The sequence below is a fragment of the Sinocyclocheilus grahami genome, unplaced genomic scaffold (assembly GCF_001515645.1).
Source record: "Sinocyclocheilus grahami isolate Dianchi unplaced genomic scaffold, SAMN03320097.WGS_v1.1 scaffold257.1, whole genome shotgun sequence".
Taxonomy (NCBI): domain Eukaryota; kingdom Metazoa; phylum Chordata; class Actinopteri; order Cypriniformes; family Cyprinidae; genus Sinocyclocheilus; species Sinocyclocheilus grahami.
In genome coordinates, this window is record NW_015505436.1 from 1,949,635 (window position 1) to 1,970,384 (window position 20,750).

General features: G+C 40.8%; 1 protein-coding gene across 1 annotated transcript; it reads left to right on the top strand.

Moving 5' to 3' along the window:
• The first annotated feature begins 894 nt into the window (after positions 1 to 894).
• Positions 895 to 20,231, top strand: LOC107598847 (Krueppel-like factor 13). The gene is made up of 2 exons (XM_016290289.1): positions 895 to 1,672; positions 13,434 to 20,231. Exons 1-2 carry the CDS (start codon positions 1,219 to 1,221, stop codon positions 13,757 to 13,759), a joined length of 780 nt encoding a protein of 259 aa, XP_016145775.1. The 5' UTR covers positions 895 to 1,218; the 3' UTR covers positions 13,760 to 20,231.
• The last annotated feature ends 519 nt before the right edge of the window (positions 20,232 to 20,750 follow it).

Below are 20,750 nucleotides of genomic sequence, written 5' to 3' on the forward strand. Positions count from 1 at the left end.
ATTTTCACCCCCACAGTCTGCTTGTGAAATGCAGGAATAAGAATATATTTTCCAGTCTGGGATTCTGTGTCTGTGTGTTATTTATTTTGAAATGTTTTGTCACTTCCAGGCCCTTGGTGTCTTTGACTGAATGAAGCCAACTGTATAAATATTTTACAGTATTGTTTCCATTCTATATTATTTCCATTCAATGGGAGCTATTGCGGCAACATACATTAAGTGAGAGCTATTATAGCGACCACTGCTTTGTCATACAGTAAATTATATGAAATAATGTTGATTTTTCCAACCTAAATGAATGCCACTTATAAAGGGAAATTATATTGAAGTTATAGTGAACTCTGTGGCCAAAAAAAGTTATAAAAAAAGGTTATATAATCCAGTATACAAAGATAAGGAATGAAATCAAATAAATAAATAAATAACATTTTTCAGGTCAACTTTATATGCAAATATTATGCTGATAATACATAGTTGCAATTAATAATAAAACATTCTGAATAGAAGCATTATCACTAGGAGTCTCTGACTGTAGCCTACATTACAAATCCTGTTAAATTACAATAATAAAAAAATGTAGGATTGGAGTCATTACAAAAATGCTTTGAGTGAGTGGGTGAGGAGTGAAATCTTTAGCAATTTTACCATTACTTTACCATGTAAATTACTATTACTTGAAAAATTAACTCAATTCTCACACCTACCGATGCGTGTCTTATATATGCATTTAGGTTCTGAGTGAAGTTTCTTTTATACTTTCTAAAAAGTTTGGTGGGGGGCAAGTAAGCTAGTGCACTCCGGGACGCGTCGCCATCCAATGAGTGCGCGGTGACGTTGCTAAACGCTACCGGCCGACACGCCCCCAGCATGGATACAATCAGCTCTAATCGGCGCACAGCATACTGTCACTTTAACGTTGTGAAGGCTACAGCCACGATGGCAGTTTTGATACTCAATCCAGACAAGTTTTCAGAGCTCTCATCACCGGAAACTTATCTCTAAAGGACGAAAGCAGTCAGTGTGGCGCGCGCACGGCTCGATCTCGCATGATTTACATGCAGGATGTCAGTGTTGCTGAAAAGCCGGTAAGATAGTGCAAAGTGAGTTTGCTTACGAGAGCTGCCTATTCAGCATCACACAAAGGGATCTACTGAGTTCAATGGTCTACTGTCATTGGGTTTGAATGTCATAAAGAAACAACTTCTACTCTTCAACGAAATGGATCACTTCGCAGCCGAGTGCCTTGTGTCAATGTCCAGCCAAGCAATTGTCCACGGTCCAAAAGGGAATAGAGAGATCAAGCCCGAAACTGCGGCTGCACAGAGGAATGGAGAAGAAACCAAGGAGCCTTTGAAAGACAACTCATCTCTTTTTGTGGTGGCGAGAATTTTGGCGGATTTTAATCAACAGACCCCCACCAATTTTGCCGAGCAGGCAAAAATAAAGGAGGAGAGCACGCCACCAACAGCAACCCTAACCGGAGATGATGGGAACTCTGCCACACCTACCACCACCATCACCGGCGACCCTGCTCTTAAACAAAGAAGCAAACGATCTAGGGGTCGAATTGAACAAGAACCCCCACAGAAAAAGCACAAATGCCACTATTCAGGTTGTGAAAAAGTTTATGGCAAATCGTCCCATCTCAAAGCCCACCTAAGGACACATACAGGTCAGTTTCCATTCCTGCCAAGTGTATTGCCGTTTCGCGGATCCAATGTAAACATCGCGGCATTTACGCGTTCGCACACTTTGGGCACATTGTGTTCGGCACAAGGTCAGCTTTTACGTGAAGGGACAACTGTTGTGTTGCAGTGATATTCTTTATTAAACATGCATTTACACTAACTAGTCGTTTTAAAGGAAACAAATAGTTATTCGAGGTAAGTAGCATCGTAAATACTGGCACGCCCACTATGAGGAAGCTATGTTATGGTAAACGGCAACAGTTCTTCACCCCCCAGTGCCTCGCCTATACGAGCCAACTCAACACACGCATATGTCCAATAAACCAGTTTTCAGTTTCAAGTTCAAAGCACTTTATTTGGCACGATTATTCTGCGTACAATGATGCCAATGCATTAATCCACACAATAAAACGGTCAGAAATAATACTAATAAAACAAAGTGGCAGGAATGTTAATAAAAGTAATAGTGACAACAATGTACCATAAAAGAAACATTCAACAAAAAAACTATTTACAACATATGTGTGCGCGTGCTCATGCATACACACATATTTGTGCTACATTCAATACCTTCTCACAAAAATCTGCTCGCAATTAAATTTAACACACAGCTGGCGCAAAAAGAGCCAGGCACCCCATGATGTAATCGCTCATAAAGTCTTGTAGGCTATAGTTTCAGGAGGCGATGGTGGTAGTTTGCGAAAAGTCACTGGCAATAGCGCGCGGCGCAGACAGCGAACGGCTTTTAAAGTCCAGAAACAGCGGGTTCGCGTACAATTTGGTTTTCTTTGCGTTAGTCCTTTAGATACATGGTAATAAAAAAATGATTAAAAGATGGGGGTTGGTGAGACTTCTGCGGTTGCTTGTTTGACTGTTAAGCTCTTTGTTGTGATGTGCCACACCCCCGTCGGACACACTGCCAGCTGATCTGGCCAGCAACAGACTCGACCAGCCGAGCGCTGAACCGCGCAGCGTACCCGCCCTCAGCGCAGACCTCGAGCCTTCATAATTGACGGTTAGGATGGAAAATACATTTAGAAAAGTAATTACACGTGTCTGCACCGCATTTTAACGCGTCGGGACGTGTATTGCCGCCGCTATCATTTTGTTAACGCCGTTGTTGTCACTTCAGACAATAGATGGTCCTCCTGACAGGAAACCTGCTCTAAATCGAAACGTTCTTGACACCTAAAGGCGTTGTAGCCTCAGATCAGCGATAAAACCGCAGAAGAGTAAACTGTGTCAGGGTTTTCCGAAACACACCGCCTGGTTACTCTAAACGATGAATGTTCAGACAGTGCCATGTGTTTAATTAGGCAAAATAGATCAGATAGAGTTTCTGTAAGTCCTCTGGTGTCAAAGTGTAATGGTTAGATTGATACACAGTTATTTATCATCATCTCTGCTTTATGAAATATAGACATTTAAGAATGTGTAGGCTAATTGTTGCTCATGTTGGTTGACCACAGTTATCTGAATATTAGGGAAGGATACATGTCTATAGACTAGTTTTGAACATTCATTAATAGATATTAAGATAAATTGTATAATTAGGTTGGTTAAGGTTCAGCCATTGTGCAAAATGTATAGCTTTTTGTTGGCATTCTAATTAAAACACTGCCACTATATATATATATATATATATATGAAAACAATATGTAACAAAAGGAAGGATACATGCCTATAGACTAGTTTTGAACATTCATTAATAGATATTAAGATAAATTGTATAATTAGGTTGGTTAAGGTTCAGCCATTGTGCAAAATGTATAGCTTTGTGTTGGCATTCTAATTAAAACACTGCCACTATATATATGAAAACAATATGTAACAAAAATCTAAGTAAACTAATCGTCCCCACTAATCCAAAACTCAACTAATCAACCATAGTGACTCATCCCTTGTTATAAAAAACAAAAATGAAATAAAAATCAAGGTTATGTGAGGTACGGACAATGGAAGTAAATCAGACCAGTTTTTAGAGGATTTAAAAGCACATACATAATTGTCTTCTGTTAAAAGTTGTGTTGAGCTGCAAATCTGTTTAAATCAAGTCATTTTAGGGTTTTACAGATTTAAGTGCTGTGTCATCATGGCAGCAAACTGTATGCAAGTTATGCAAAAGATTAGTAAGCCATTTTATTTTGCACACTAAAAGCAGGAGCAAAGGGTCTGAATATTTAGGACCATGTGATATTTCAGTTTTTCTTTTTTAATAAATCTGCAAAAATGTCAACAATTCTGTGTTTTTCTGTCAATATGGGGTGCTGTGTGTACATTAATGAGGAAAAAAAATTAACTTGAATGATTTTAGCAAATGGCTGCAATATAACAAAGAGTGAAAAATTTAAGGGGGTCTGAATACTTTCCGTACCCACTGTACATACAAAGCCCATAATGGCATATTTCACAGTTGGTTAGCCTTTTTGTTTGGCCTGTGAACTCTTATGTTCGTTATGTGACCCTTTGTATTGTCTTCAAGAGTCCCAGTAGTGTGCACAGTGTAAAGATGACATTGTTTTGCTACAGAATTTGGTGCATGGACAAAAACAGTGTACATGGTCAAATGTTCTCACTCGAACAATAGATCCGACCATTGGTTCAAGTGTGCATTAAAGCAGTGAGTTCCTAGAACACCCTCCTCCCAGGTTTATAGCAAATACGTGCAAAATTAAACTGACTCGTCAGCCATTTTTCTTTCCTCTGCACTGGGTTATTTACAGACGTGACATCCTGTGCAGTCATCCTGCCCGTGTTCAGGTGGAAGGTTTTAGAGGATGGGTGGGACTTGGGCACTCCTGCCCTGTGCTGGGCACAGTGTCATGGCTTGGGTGGAGTGGGGCTGAGCTCAGTGATGGCTTCACAGCAGAGATTCTCCTTTCTCTGACTAAAACTATTTTCCGTTCCACACCCCTGGCCTGCTACTTTGTAACCGGAATATATGTTAGATGCCAAGAGTACATGGGCTTGGCTCACCCACTTGCCATTCAGGATATGCACCAGCGAGTTAATTGTGAATGATGTTAAGCATGTATCTTATGAGTTAATTGTGAATGATGTTAAGCAGGTATCTTATGAGTTTTATATGTGCACCTGTGTTTGTTTGAGAGATGATTAGTACAAACAGAAGTTAAAAGATCTAGGTAATTGGGTAACAATTTTAGGTCAGGTTGTAAAATGCCATGTTATGACCACCCCCCAATATGTTTAAAAAAAAACAAAAAACCTATTGACCCAAAATAGATTTAAAAAGTACATTTCTAGGAACTTGATACATATGTGACCCTGGACCACAAAACCTTAAGTCGCTGGGGTATATTTGTAGCAATAGCATAAAAAACATTGTATGGGTCAAAATGATCGATTTTTCTTTTATGCCAAAAATCATTAGGATATTAAGTAAAGATCATGTTCCATGAAGATATTTTGTAAATTTCCTACCGTAAGTATATCAAAACTTAATTTTTGATTAGTAAGCTGCATTGCTAAGAACTTAATTTGGACAACTTTACAAGCAATTTTCTCAGTATTTTGATTTTGTTTGCACCCTCAGATTCCCGATTTTCAAATAGTTGTATCTCGGCCATACATCAATGGAAAGCTTATTTATTCAGCTTTCGGATGATGTATAAACCTCAATAAATAAATAAAAAGACCCTTATGACTGGTTTTGTGGTCCAGGGTCACATATGCTTTGACTAGTTGTGTACACTCTTCACACCATTTAACCAGTTATCTTTATGAATCAGTTCTATCCACTTAGCATGTTTCTTTTCTGATTTTTACTGTCAGCCTCCTGTGTGAGTGGTAGAAACCATGCTTTGGTGCATCTCTCTCTCTCACTCAAATATGATAGGCTGAAGTGCTGAAGCCCCCTGGGTGTTTCATCATGCACTCATCCACCCTTTTGCAGTCATCCATCTCTCCTGAAGCAGCCCTCACTGACGGGAATACAGTTCTTTATTTTTCTTTCATATGAAGAAAAGCATACAGTTTTAGCTGCTAAAAAAGCCAAAACACAACTCGTACTAGTTAACTCACCATAGATTTGGTATTGGAGTTGGTACCTTTCAAACTCTGCTGAACTTATGTATACTTTAGTTAGCTTTGGCAGAGTCTTATAAAAGCGAGTCTGTTCCTGCCTAACCATCCCCCCATTGCCCCGTGTCCTCTACGCCCACCCATAAGGGCGTAAGGTGACAGAACTGCTGAAGCGTTGTATAGTTTGAGCTCTTTTGCTCTCTTACATTTACTATGTATGGGTGTCAATTTCTCTGTGCAGGAAGAAGGGGATCTGGAGCTAGTGTGGAGATTTATTTTCAGCTTCCTGAAGCATGAGCTGCTGGCTTAGGGTCTCACGCAAACTCTGTGTGGGGCACTAACACTGCAATTTGTGGGTGGGGATGTACTGTACGGAGAGGCATAAGTGTGGGGGTGGGTACAGGGTGGGATCCGTGGTCAAGGCCCTCCATTGATGTAGGTCACTTGCTCAGATGTATCTGCTGGCAATCTGATTTGGTGATTCTCTGCAATAGCAGAGCATGTATTTGGGTTTTTGTGATGAGGATTGAGAGGTCAAACAAAAAGAAACGGAGAGAGGTTGTTTTCTGCTGTCTGCCAGACCCTTGGTTTCCTTCCAGGCTTTTATATTGACATTAGCTCTTGCCAGTGAGATGTTTGACCCCTTACTGTCTAATAAATCTGTATGTGGAGGATCCGGGCCTGTGTGTTCTTCCAGGCGTGGCTGTGGGATGAAAAGGATCATTCAGTGGACAGTTATGGGGGAAGGGTTGGCTTGGCGGTTTCGAATAGAGAGGATCATACTGTCCGTGGTGTCATACTCAAGGTAAACCTTCAGGAACTAAATATATTCAAAGAATAGATCACCCATTAATTAATGTTTAGATAATTTACTTACCCATGTACCATGACCTTTCAAACCTGAATGCCTTTTATTTAGCAGAAAACAACAACAAAAAAAGATAGCCTAAAGTATTTTTCAACATTTTAAGTCAATGAAAGTCAGTCACACCCAAAATAACAGTGGACCCCACTGACTTTCATTGTATCGACAAATAAAGCACTGAGGCATATCTGAATGAAGAAAGAAATTCATACAGGTTTGCATCAACAATTTGAGATTAACTATCCCTTTAAGTTTTTCATCACTCAAGGATGCAAACAGAGCCTCAAAGAGCTTTGACTAATATTTGAATGTTTATACATGGTTGACAATAGAGGAAACTTGTTCAAGATCAGCCTTCATTAGCAAATTTTGTTAATTGCCATTTAATTTATACTCTTATGATAGTATAAAAATAAAATTTAGCTCAGTGTCCTGACATTTAGCAGGCTTTGTGTCTGTACATGAATGTCAGAGCTGTGGGTGACCCCACCCACCTGCCCTTGCATGTTACCATTCACAAGCTTATGGCTACAACTGTGTTAATGGAAAATGGGGTTAAAATAATTACGCTGTTTTGCAAAACAATCCTAGTGGCCCAGTTAGGTCGGGACCCACAGGAAGGTCCATTGCAAAGCTACAACAATGAGTAGGGCAATGCTGTGAGATGTGCTCTTTGTGAGGTGGGAAAACATAGAGGGGAGGGGACATAAATCTGCAGCAGTTGTGGCTGCTTCCTCATTTAATGTGTCTTAGACCGTGTGTGCACATGTGCTGTAGAGACCGGGAGGAGTGAGTTATGTCTACTAGGCTTGGAAGGCTTGATTGAAATGCCTGATGGTGAAGGCTCTTCCGTTAGACACAAGGCCAGTACTACTGTTCACATTTCTCAACAGCATTAAAATCCTGGGAGGAGAATGTGCAATTGAAAGGCAAGTGGGTTTTAGCGTTTTTCATTGAAGACAATAGATGATGATAAATTAGACATAGTTGCCTTTGTCACAATGTCTCTGGACAAGTCTGGCCCAGTCCTAATCGTTGCACCTGACCTAGCCGTAATGTCTTTGTTACACCCACACCCATTAGCATTAATCCTCAATTTCTCAAAGTCGCTGTCACGAACAGAGTACTGAAAGCCTGATCTGACTCACCAAGACTCACTGTGGTTAGTCAACCCGGCACCCCCTCCCTCCATTGGCACATGCATATGTGTGGTGTACTTCAGTCTTTTTTGTTCCATTCCCACAGTTGTCTCTAAATGCTGTGATCTGGGTCAAACCACCAGGAAAGGTTTTGCTCAGTCAGCAATCTGCTCACTAGATCTTGACGAGATTAATATGAAGTTGTGTCTAATGTAGATATGACTATAATGCTGACTATTTGTTAAATTGCCCACGACTATAACGTAAGTCCAAGCTATGTTTGTGCCAGACTTTGTGGTTTCTGGTCTCCATGGTGTGTTGCAGTCTCTGTGAACTCACTTCTTGGCAACCTCAGTTAGATGGAGGGTGTGACCTATATCTTCTCCCAACTCGGTTGCTGATGGGATTGCATACACTCCCAAAATTCCCTGCTCCTGTGGGGTAGTGATGAGATCATCTCGGCAAGCATCTCAGCCCTGGTGGAAAGGGGAAAGCTGAGATGTTGGCAGAAATTCCCCATTTGCTGAGAGAAACTAAGAACTCTCTCGCAGACATGGAAACTTGGAAACTTTGCGATTAAAAACCGGCCTGTCTGGGTCTCCAATGGCCCAAAGCAGTCTCGTCATTAACATTGAGGGCTTGAGCTGGCAGACTTCTGCATGACCCACCAGGAATAAATTACAACCTGCTGGTAAGTGCTGCAACTACATTTGTGGTGCCATTTTGGAGATCAGGCTTGTTGTGGTTTTCCACAGATAACAAATCAGTGGTAGACCGGAGGCTAGGACACAGTGTGCCCCTGATTCAGAATGTCTGATCTAATTGGGATCACCATGGGCAACATCGGGATCTAATACATATTATATTGAAAGCATCATGTCTTGGTCTAGTTTATATCTGTATTTGTAGTATTGTTTTTTGCTTTGCCTCTGGCTAAAGATAACTGAAGGCACATTGTGTACTGTCTGTAAGATTCTTGGCCAAAAGCCTTGCAAAAACTAAATCTTTACGGTTGGAAATATGCCTTTTATACTAATCGAAGATCAGTTTCCACTGTCCTAGTCCTGGCCTTCATTACTGCAAATCAAAATGAACAAATAGCACAGGGTTTCTACTATAAAGTCCTGTCCTCCATTTTATGTGGGTATTGTGTGATGTCTGCAAGGGATATGTCGGTTTGGTATCTAGAGGATGAGTTCAGTGTCTAATCCTAATTACCAAATTAAAACATATTTTCAGTCGGAACTGCTTTCCGAATGACAGCAGCTGACGTTAGACTTGCAGACTATGCTAATTTCAAAGCATGTTCTAGGGCATCAAGTGTGTAGCTCTTGAGCAAGCCTAGCGAGTCTACTTTGAGCTTGTGGTTATAAAGGATTTGTAAGACCTCCTACTGGAGGTCCTTACTGCCTTTCTCACGTAGTGTCTGGCTGTCTCCATCCCTACCTACATCTCCGCCTGCGTAAGTGGCCTCACGGTTGAAGAAACCTGAGGAATTTTATCTCACCCACACAGAGATGCTGGTAGCTCTTGTTGGAACAGGTGAGCGACACCAAGTCTCCTGGATCGACACAGTCTGTACTTGTGTTGCTCCGATAGTGGCCCGATCAGATGTCTGTGGCATAGACTGTTCACCTCAAAAGGCCCTTTTCTCCTATTTCCTACAGATTCAAGGGAATCTGAAGTTGTTATTTCTTCGGGCCCTCTATGAAATGGAGTCATGGATTTGCGATGTGTTTTTGTACTTGAGAGAAGACATGAGCAAGAGTTTATTTACTGACCCAGTGGCCCCAAAAGAGAACAGTTATGTAAGGCTGCTGTCTGTGACCTAATGGTATCGCCTATGAAGGGAAACACTGTTGCTCGGCTACCTTCGATATGGGATGTACTAGCAACTGTGATGTAACTGCTGCAAAGGGTAACTAGGTCACTGTGTTCGTTAACACAGAGGTTGAATCTAAAGCTCTCCTAATTACTGGCCCCTGTTGCGAAAAAGACTTGGGCACATGCAGGGCTAGTTGCACCACACCAAAGAGGATATAGCTCATCAGTGCGAAGACCGTGCCCATGCAACACAAACCACTTAAAAAAAAATCTCCTTTTGTACAAGTGCCATGCTGTGAATAAATATATTGACCACAGGCAAGGGGATGAGTAAAGTTTACATAAATTTTGTTCTGGGTATTTGCATGAACCGTTTGATACAGTTGCAACATGGGTTACGGCCTTGCTATTGTTGTCCCAGTAGGACAAAAAGAGGAAGTGTCCTCAGTGTCCCTTTTGCATGGTTTTTGATGTGGTAGATAGAGCCACAGCAACTTCCATCTGTTATGAAACTGTTACACGCTGGACAGTGCGACCTTTTTACATATGCCTGCGTCAGAGCCATGTCAAGAGCACCCTCGTTGGTGATAATAATATTCCTGGAAACATGTCTCACTTGAACTTTTAGTCATGCTCAGACAATGCAAGCAGCAAATTTTACGCACGGTAGTTGCAAATGTTCTTGTCTGTAGGGTAATGCTTTGTGTAACAGGTTCTTTTGAGCTTATATGCTAGCTGCCCAGTGCACTAGCCTTTGCAGTGAACTGTAAACGGTGCAATTGTTGACTGAGTTTCCTGTAATTAAAACAAAGCTATAAATATTAGATGGGAAAGTATCAACTTAAAAAAACTTACAATTGTTGACAACTAACTGAAATAAATAAGTTTAATTAGAAGTACTAAAATTATTAAACTAAAAATGAAATAATAACTGTTTAAAGCTATATCTAAATAAAAAATAGAAAATAATCAAAATGCGCACACAAAACTGCACTAAAATTTAAATTACTAAAACTAAAACTAAAAATTAAAATGAAACATAAAACTAAAAGCTAGTTGAATATATTAATAAATACTAAAATGTACACTAGTATATAAATGATAATAAAATAACTGACTGCAAAGAACAGAATTGTAGATGACTTTTGTTTTGCTTTTTTTGGTTTTATGTGTTGTTTTTCGAAACTGCTTTGCTCTCAGAAGAATTAGTCTAACACCTGTGCATTGTATTGATGTCATACTCATCTCTGTTATAACCTGTGAAATATTCTAAATATTGCTACTCTTACCTTTGCTGTGAAGCTCCTCACCACTCATAACTCACACATTACAACCTTGAGTTCCCACAGACTCTTTCTTGTATTAATTAGACTGTAATTTACAGGTTGGCTCCTGTCTTTGCTGAAGGGAGAATCTCAGGCCATCCACCGCTCTGTCTCCATTCCTACTACGCTAATGTTAGATCTTGTGTATTTATGTTTATATGCCACAATCATGACTAGATCCAGGAGGTTTAAAAAAGGTCAAACAAAATTGACCCTCCTCTCAAATTAGTTATTGTGGGTGTGGCACATTTGAAGGTTAGTGGATTTAAATTGCGGCCTTGTATATTTACGGTATGTTTGGATGGACTTGAATATGTGTGTGGCAAATGAGTATCAGATGACGTGTTTTTGTACCAGTGAGAGCGCTAAGAAGTTTTTTGCTTTACTTAGAGTGGGAGTGAGTGTTTGTGTGTGCGTGCGTAACTCTATATTTTTGTGCGTTTCGTCACGTGGGTGTGTGTGGGAGGATATATAATATGACAGATGCAAGTGAACCTACACAGACATAGTTGTGGACACAAAGCTCATTCACACACAGACTATATTTTCATGTGTGTGTGAAGGTTTTATTTGTTGACATATAACATAGTAAGGGTCTACGTGTGAGGTGCATATGTCATCACATTACTTTTTTGTTTGTGTGTTGTTTCGAATGGTGGGACCAGGTCTGTCTGAAAGTGAGTGACAGGTTATAGATTTAGATGGGGGCAGTCTAGACCCGCTCTGCCTGGTGTTTCTCTCGCTTTTTCAATCTTTTATAATAGGGGGAAGGGACCCCAGCAAAGCTTGTCGTCCCACACATAAATTTGGCATCACGTATATGTTTCGTTTGAAGTTGTTTTCCATTGGGCCTTAAGGGGAAACCACAAAACAAAGGCAGCAGCAAAAAGCTGTCTGGATCTCTGTGTACTTTGCCTGTTCTGTCTAATTTAACCAAGTAATGACTGAGATGTCTGGCTTTTTTCTTTCCTGTTCTTTGCACTTTTCATAATTTTGAAAGGCAGTCACAGAACCCTCACAATAGTCAGCAGTGGTTTTAAGACCTTTGTGGTGGCACTGCTAAGGGAGGGAAAACTGCTGTTGAAAAGCTGGTAAAATGAGTAAAGCAATTCTCACATTTGTGGAGAAAGACAACCAAGGAAATGGAGCTAAAATACATGTTGTATCTGACATGTGTGCACAAAGAAAGAGGGCGTTGGTACCGCATTTACTCGACTGTGAGGAAACCACTCTGAGATATATGGTACCATCTGGCTTTGGGTAGATTTGTGTCTAAGCCCACTTTTATTGCCTGAAGGGGAAGGGGTAGGGTATAATTTCCCATGCTTTTGGCTCACTTCTAGGTTCGTGTTTGAGTACAAGCTGGGGCAGGGTACCATAGTAAAGACCGTTAACCTGCCTAATTAAACTGGCTGTCTGGCTCTGTCTGTGGTGGGGGGGATTGGGGGAAGAAAAAAATACTTTGCAAGGTCATTTCGAGATGTGTGCCAGGTCCAAATAAACCAGTGAGTATGTGTTTGTGTGTCCATCAGTTATCTGAATAATGAGTCAGTAAATCCCATAAGCCTCTTTGGAGCAGTCAAAGTGATACATGTCCCCCTAGTATTCTCATGATTCTCCAATTAGCATGATGCAATGCTTATTGGGCTGGAACATATGGTTCATTTTTAATGCAGTGCATTCTTGGTTTAATGTGTGGCTTTTCACTCAGCTTAGCGATTGTAAAAAAAAAAAAAAAAAAAACTTTTTTGCAGACTTTTGCTTCTATAGGAGAGGATTAGTACGCTCTCATGAGCCGCTTCTAAATAGTTGTGCCACATCAGGTCTTTCACCTCTGGTTAAAGACTGCTCATTTTGGGATTTAAAAGCCATCCGTGGAAGGTAAACCCTTGCGTGATCTGGATCTGAATGGTCTGGGTCATTCACTGTTGTTTTTAGTGTGAACTGATCTTGATTCTGTGGTGGTTTAGCTACTCTACTGTGTGAACTTGGATTGTATGGGGCCTGTATGGCTTTTGTGCACTGTTTTAGGTTCACCTTTTCTTCGGTGAATGCTGAACGATAGCATACCAAGAGAAACCACAAAACTGCTTCTAGATCAGTTTAAAAGAGTATATTATGCCAATGAGGCATGTCGGCACGGGCTTAATGGGGGCCATGTAGAATATAAAAGGCAGCAGTAGGACTTTCTGTGCTGAAAGAGTTCATTGTCCACATAAGGGCTGGACTTCAGTTGGCACAGCCGCCACTATTTATGGCTGTTAGCGACGCATGGTGGTGTTTATGATGTGGCCTCCTTAACACCTTGTTTTTTGGAGCAAGTATACGCTTTCAAAAATGGTTCAAAGTAAAGTTTCAACAATCAAATACTATGAAGCACAGCTGCAGCTTCTTATTTGTAGATGGCACATTTGCCTATAATCTGTGAAGAGTGTAAAGCTTGTATAGCTTTACAGTCTGTTTTGAAAACATCACATATGTCTGAGTGATCATGAATGTGTAGTAAACACTAACAGCTGTGTGTTCTGATTTCTCTGTGTGTTTGTCACAGGAGAGCGCCCCTTTCCCTGCACCTGGCCTGACTGCAGTAAGAAGTTCGCTCGCTCTGATGAGCTGGCACGGCATTATCGCACCCACACGGGCGAGAAGAAGTTTGGCTGCCCCCTGTGCGACAAGCGATTCATGCGGAGCGACCACCTGATGAAACACGCACGCCGTCACTCCGACTTCCAGCCGGCCATGCTGAAGAGGCAGCATAGTGGTGGTAATGCCACCGTCTCGAGCAGCACCCGCCCCGGCTCCCTCAGCGATTACAGTCGATCCGACGCCTCAAGCCCCACCCTTAGCCCCACCCTCAGCCCAGCCAACTCGCCTTAACCTGGCCGCACTTTCTTCACACGGTGCCTGGGTCTCCAGGCTCATTTTTTAAAATTCTTCTCTATCCATAATTTTTTCCCCTAAAAAATTTTGCCGCATAATAAGCGCCATGCTATACCCCGTCGCTTGCTGTGGTGTACTGTACTGTACATAACTGCTTCTTGTAGTGCAATTTTCTTGTGCAACCCCTAAAAGAGAAAAAAAAAAGAAAATGCCTTTTCCACATGGCAATATTTACATGATGTACCATATGTCTGTATTTTTATAGCTTCTGGCCACAGCCTCTTTCCATTATGGGTTTTTGTTGCTTTCATATACAACCGCTCTGTTCAAATGAACTAAAAAGTTGAAAGGTTTGACAGGTAAAGATGTTTCTTTTTATTTAAAACGGGTGAGGGAGAGGGGCACACATACACCTCAGGATTCAGAACAGTTTTTTCTCCTTTAATACTCACATTGACTGCACAATACAAGCATCACTTTACTCTGAAATTCAACAGAGGTTGAATTTTGCGCCCTGCTCAGGGATGGCCTCATTAGCTTGAAAGAATGAACACGATGAAGAGAAACATGTGTTAAAAACAGCCTTACACTTGGACAAAAGGAAACTTTGCACTCTTTTTTTTTTTTGAGTTGGTTGGTTGGTTTTCACATCAGGGGAAACAAAATCTGGGTTTTAACAGTCATTCATTCTCTTTATTAATTTTTTTTTTTGTAAATCAGTCTTTTAACGAGAGTGGCAGAACCACTCAGCAGATACGAAGGATCGAGGGGGGAAATTCTGTCTTGAGACTGGAAATGACTTTATTTTCAACACCGCTATCTCCCGCTAACCCTGTAGTCACACAGAGCTGTGTTGGCCGGGGTCCATGATTCAAAGGGAATCCTCTCAATATAGCATGAATGTCATTATCAGTCCACTTTTACATGCTTGAGCCGCCCAATGAGGAGAACAGACAGCACCATTTCTCTCGGTGGACTAAACTAAACTCCCCTTGAAAATTTGGAGGCTGAAGTTTCAAAGCAGCTGTTTCCTCAATAAAAACAGCACATTCATCAACTTCAGGGTTTTTCACTTCAGTACGACACATTCAAAGGGACTTGTCTGGATGTACGCCTACTTCAGACTCAAATAAAGACAAAAAGCACATGAGCAGAATCCACCAAAGACCAAGGTGTGAACGAGAGAACAGAGAGGTTTTTTTTATTCTACCCAGAGAAAAGAGGGAGGGAGGGATGTTGGCATTTTCTCAGGTAACAGCAGAAGTCCTGGCCCTCTGCCCTCCGCAGAGCTCCATCTGCAGAGGCCTTCCACTTAGGAAATAACATCATCCTACACAGGGCTATTCATAGCACACTAGCCAGGGAGACTAGAGCCATTACAGCGGAGCTTTATACACTCTGTCTTGCTCACTCTATCTGACAAGAAGGAGTGGGCGTATGAGAGAGATAGATGGAGGGCCAAAGCAAAGTTTAAAAGAAAGAGATATCATATCTACACACCGTGTCATAACCAGGCACCATGCAGCAAATAGTAAAATGACAATATTGCAGCCATATTTGAAGCTTAATATATGGCTATGTGAAGCTGGAATTTGGACCAGTGAGATTGGACTCTGGGCAGAGTTACCCAGCAAAAACAAACAAAAATCAAAACCATGTGGTTTACAAACTGTCTTGTCAGTTATCACTTGTCATTGCACCTGGTTAAGACTAGTGGTTGACCGATATGAGACTGATATGCAACTGATGTAATACCAATATTTACATAATAAAATTTAATGAAAGAAATGATAAATTAATGATAATTTGAACAAATTTCAGTTAAATAATCAGTCTGAAATACCGGCTGTTGGCAGATACTTGTAATCTCAAAATGGATAAATATTGGCTTAAGGCTAAGTACATCTTACAGATCATTGGTGCTTATGATGCTTTTTTGGAAACGAAGCCCTGAACAAAATATCAGTCATTAAAATACTGTTATCTGCCAATACCGATAATCAAAATGACCAATTAATGGGCCTTGCTGATATATTGGTCTGTCAGACACTGTTATCAGCCAATACAGTTATTTGTGAAATGGCCAGATATCAGCAGATTAACCAGCCCTGCCGATTTATCGGTCGACCACTAGTTAGGACATGGATTTACAACTCATTGTGAATAAGATTGTCAGAGTTTGTATCATCAGGGTTGTTTCACTTTGTGGTGAAGAGAGCAACAGGCCTCCATGAGAACAAAGAGCACTATCTACAGGAGGCAGGAAAGAGGGGGTTGGCCCATAGCGAGACAGATAAAGACTGAGGCTTTATCAGGAGCTGAGCACTCCAGCAGAAGAAACACCCAGTCAGCTCCCTCTCTCTCACACACGGAAACCTCCCTCCCCTCTGCACTACTACTCCCCACTCACCCGCCAACAGCATCCCACAATGCATTGCAGGAGCTTAAAGAGGGAAAATGGCCTCGTCTGATTGGATGGCATCCAAGCAGCCGGCCAGGGGGGTTGTAACAGAGGAAGTTGAGGCCCAAATCATAACGGCTCACAGACAATAGGCATGATGTGGTATCAAATCAGAGTTGAGCATGTTGGGAATTTTTAAAATGAGATGTTATCAGTATTTTTTCCCCAGTTTGGCACTGTTGACGACTACTCAGACAAGATCAGTCGCTCTTTCTTTAAATGACTGTACTTTTTCCACAAGCACAGGGAAACTCTCGCACATCCTTTTTTGTTTTACTGTTGTGGACCACTGATTTGTCAGTGTGACCACTCATTACCTCAATGAACAGCTGCTTTCAAACTTGACTTTCGTTAAAAAGGGGGCTTTAGGCATTACTACTCGATTTGTACATAATCATACATATCAAGTGAACAATGAATTTACCGTCCTTTGTCGCTTCAGCCTGCGAGGATGAAGGGTTACCGTGAGAAACTGTCGACCGGGCCTTACTCGCTCAGGCAAAAGGCATACAAGTCCCTCCAGGAACTGAGGTACCGCTATCAAAACTACTGTGGCACTGCCTCATCCACTGTCTCACTTTCCCATACGCGCAATGTTCCTAAAGTGACACTTTAATATACATTTTCCAAACTTTCTGTGACAGTTTTTCACTTTATATTCATAAGCTTATTATTCAACACCAGCCATCTTGTCTCATCTCATATTATCTTGCATGTTTTCCTTGCCCACCCTCCATGCCCAGTGTGGGGAAACCAGCATCAGAGTCGCCCAGCTGGTCGAGCGCTCCAGGGCTTGAGGAGCAGGTGGGGAGGCCTGTGAATGCCAGGCCTTGTCCCCCCTTTATCCTTTCTAACAGCCCCCATCCCCCTCCTATGGGCCTCTCTCATAGCCCTTAAAAAAAAACTCCACATAATCATGGCTTTCAGCTAAAGAAAACAGCCCTAATCAAAATAAAAAGTGCCACGGCGGCATGATTTCTGCAATAAACCCACACGTAAAGCTGAGCTGTCTAGCTGCGATTGCACCCTCCCCTGGCCCTTCAAAGTCATTTCAAATGTGACGTCAACCATCGCCATTGCGACGTCGTCAACTTTAGCCAATTTCTCCTCCAGAATTTCGCACGTCAGCTTTACTTCCAAAGCAAGCTGGCCATGTATGTTCACTGTGTGCAAAAAATTAATTTGTAGACATTTTATATAAGTTGCTGTTCAACCGCCTTTGATTGTATCTTGCAAATACTCCCAACTGCTGGTCAGGAGAGGGTATTTCAGGGCAGAATAAGGTCGGTTTGAACCAACCTCCTATTTAGTACTAATTAGTACTTCTCAAACCTGGTAAAACATGAAACCCGAAACCTGCTGGCAACACAAGTCTCTTGCATTTGGGTACTGGTTAGAGTATACACAACTAACTATATATTTTTTCCCTTATAATATTTACTGAAAATGTATTTTCTCAATGCAAATTCACTCACAGCCCAGGTTAGTGTGAATTACATATAAAAACGAATACATGCATGCTTGTGTTTCTGTATTTTTCACTGTACCGATACTACTTGAATGCGAAGCAAGACCATTGAACACAGGTGGAAACATGTCTAGGTCATGACTAGTCAAACTGTACCTGCTACATTTCTCGGCTTAAAACCCATGGATGTACTCATTTTTCTTTATTTGTTCAATATTTCTGCATTGTGTTCTATTTTTTTCTGATTATTTTCTTTGTGTTAATATCTTAGCTTTTATTATTATTATTATTATTATTATTGACATCTCTTGTGAAGTTTGTTGTTAGTGTTTCATAAGGCTTGCTTTTCTGTCTGCTGCAACGATGCTAGTAAAATTGGACACTGAAAGACACTGAAAGCTTTTTGTCAATAGCGGGATATAGGTGTATAACCACCAAATTTGAGGGTAAAAGGTGGTTTTAAGTGAGAAAAAAGGGAAATATCCTAACTTCTCAAAAACATTGCATGAGACTGAATGCGATACACACACACGATCAAGTCTGATACATCGCATTACCATAGAGACCACAGCATTGTGAGTAGATAGTCACATTCATGTTTTATTTTGTTTTTTTAACATAATTAGAATTTCATCTATGTTACATTTTTCTGTCATGTATCTTTTCAAACTCATACCTCTACAAAAATCGAGAAGGTTATGATTTTTTTCATTGGATGGGGTAGGGGAAATTCTTGGATTTCATATCTGAATGAATTGTAAATTTAAATACAATATTTTTTATGAATTATCATGGTCTTACGAGCCACAGAGCATCATATTAAAAGCGAATCATCTTTCGTGAAATTTCATTCTACCAGTAAACCCACACACCCGACTCAACGAGAAACAATTTGTTTTGTACAAATCGACTTGTTCACAAAATCCAACTAATGATTTTGATAGCATTTTATTGAGTCCTTCAATCCTACATTCAACAAACTTCATGTTAGTTCAATAACAAGTGCCAAAGGCATTGGAAAGGTGATTTAATTCATCATATACAGTGGTAGTCAAGATAAATATGACCTTGTACAGTTTTCTATGAGTGATGTTCGTTTTATGAGTATGTAGCGGGGTGAATGATGTATTAGATGCGTGAGTATTTCTAATTTCCCCCTTTGGTGTGATCTTGATGTACCTTTTGTTTCTTTTAGTGATGTTTTTCTTAATTTGTCATTGTTGTACAGAACAAATGGACATATTAGTAAAAGTGAAAGCTCAGATATTAACCTGTTCACCATCCTACGTGAAAGCTCTACCATTCCAAAGGATTGCAATTACATTTGCTATAAATATGCTGCTTATATCCAACCAATGCATCAAAGCTTCTTTTCTTTGTATTTATTTTGGTCTTATTACTCTTTTTGACTGTGATATATGTATTACATGACTTTTGTTACTAGTTCAATTTGGTACTTAACTCCCCACCCCCCACCCCCCACCACTTTGCTGTCCTTCCAACATCCTGTAAACTTCTCCATACTCTTCTTACCTAAAGAAACAGCCATGCCATGTTCTGATACGTTCAACAGAATAGAGAAAAGACAAGATGGCTTCCATACAAATGTGCAGTTATCAGTTCCAATATCGTCTTGCCATGCAAAATAGGGTCAGTTTGAATAAATAATGTTCTCAATGCTGATGGAGGATGACGTTTTAGTAGGATGCTATTGCCAAGGATGCTATAGTGCCACGACGTTCTCACTTTTGGCATTGGGTGACTGCATTAGAAGAGTTGGGTTCTTGTTTAATAGATGTTACCAAAGGCTTCAGGATCGAATTAATGAATGTTTGTCACATCGTTTGATGGTTTCAGAAAAGTGTTTTATTGAAGAGAAAGAACGGAGGGGCATTTTAAAAATATATATTGCACCCAAAACAAATTTTTAGTGGAAACAATCAAAGAAGGCTGACCGTTTTCAACATGGTTACGCAAAATTGACAATGTTTGATTAGGTTGACCTTCATTCACACATTCAAAAGGCTTTTTTGATTTAATATAGTCCAAGAAATACATATCTGTGAATATGTACGCATGCAAAACATTGCCTTTATAGTCCCACCAGTTAAAGTTGGATGTTTCAGTGTGAAGATCACTTACTGGTAAAAATTACACTGTGTTTTTGCAGTTAGATGTTTCTCCAAAGAACCTATGGATATGTAAATGCCATAAAGTGATTGTCTATCCAGGTAAACAAAGCAAAATGCTTCTTGAGTTGCTAGACAGTGAGCGCAACTTCAGAAATGGATATTTACGATGTCATGTGCTAACAAACATCATTTAGTTGAGGTCTGCGTAACGGTAGCCTCTTATTTGAAATGGTGGAAGTGGATTTAAGTCTTAGCCGTGGCTTAGTTTCGACTGTTGTTTATGTTTTGTCTCTTGCTCAACTCAGGAGACGCTAACTGCTTTTGAGGGCTGTGGTCATTTCTGTTAGTCTGGTCATCCGCCAAACCGTGTGGTCGGGTTTGAACAACCTCACAAGTGTAAAAAAAAAACGCAGGGCACCCATTTGTCTCTGATCCCCAGGGGTCGGGACCTAGTCCCCCTCATTTGAGGAGAATCACGCAGACGACCCCCTACCGTTCGCCGAAATTCATTTCAAATGAATACGCTGCCATTTCCCATAAGATAAAACCCCATAATTGTGCTCTGAAGATCAGACACTGTGAAAGAGCCATTCGAAAGACTGAACGCATCCTCGTCCATTGCAGTTTCCATGCGACTTTTGTCTCCGATGCCTGTGAAATCAGTTCGGGTGGTCGACGTTCCTGATATGGGAACAAAGTGATTTCAGATTCCTCCCTCTTCATACATACCAGTCAAGCACATCGTGTGCAAACGCTCTCCTATCGTAGAGATTTCGATAAGTGTTGTATATTGAATCGTAGTGAGGCACTAGTGGCCTCATGCTGTCCTGTAGACGTTCGCCGCGTGAACTCGACTTGCCTTCCTATTGTACGTATCCGTCTGTATTTTAACAATCTATTTTAACGACACCGTGTGATGCCTGCTCC

Excerpts from the sequence above, each read along its gene's own strand:
- LOC107598847 (XM_016290289.1), top strand. The coding sequence starts at position 1,219 with ATGGATCACTTCGCAGCCGAGTGCCTTGTGTCAATGTCCAGCCAAGCA. Across the intron at positions 1,673-13,433 it reads CCACCTAAGGACACATACAG|GAGAGCGCCCCTTTCCCTGC; the intron begins GTCAGTTTCCAT and ends TGTTTGTCACAG.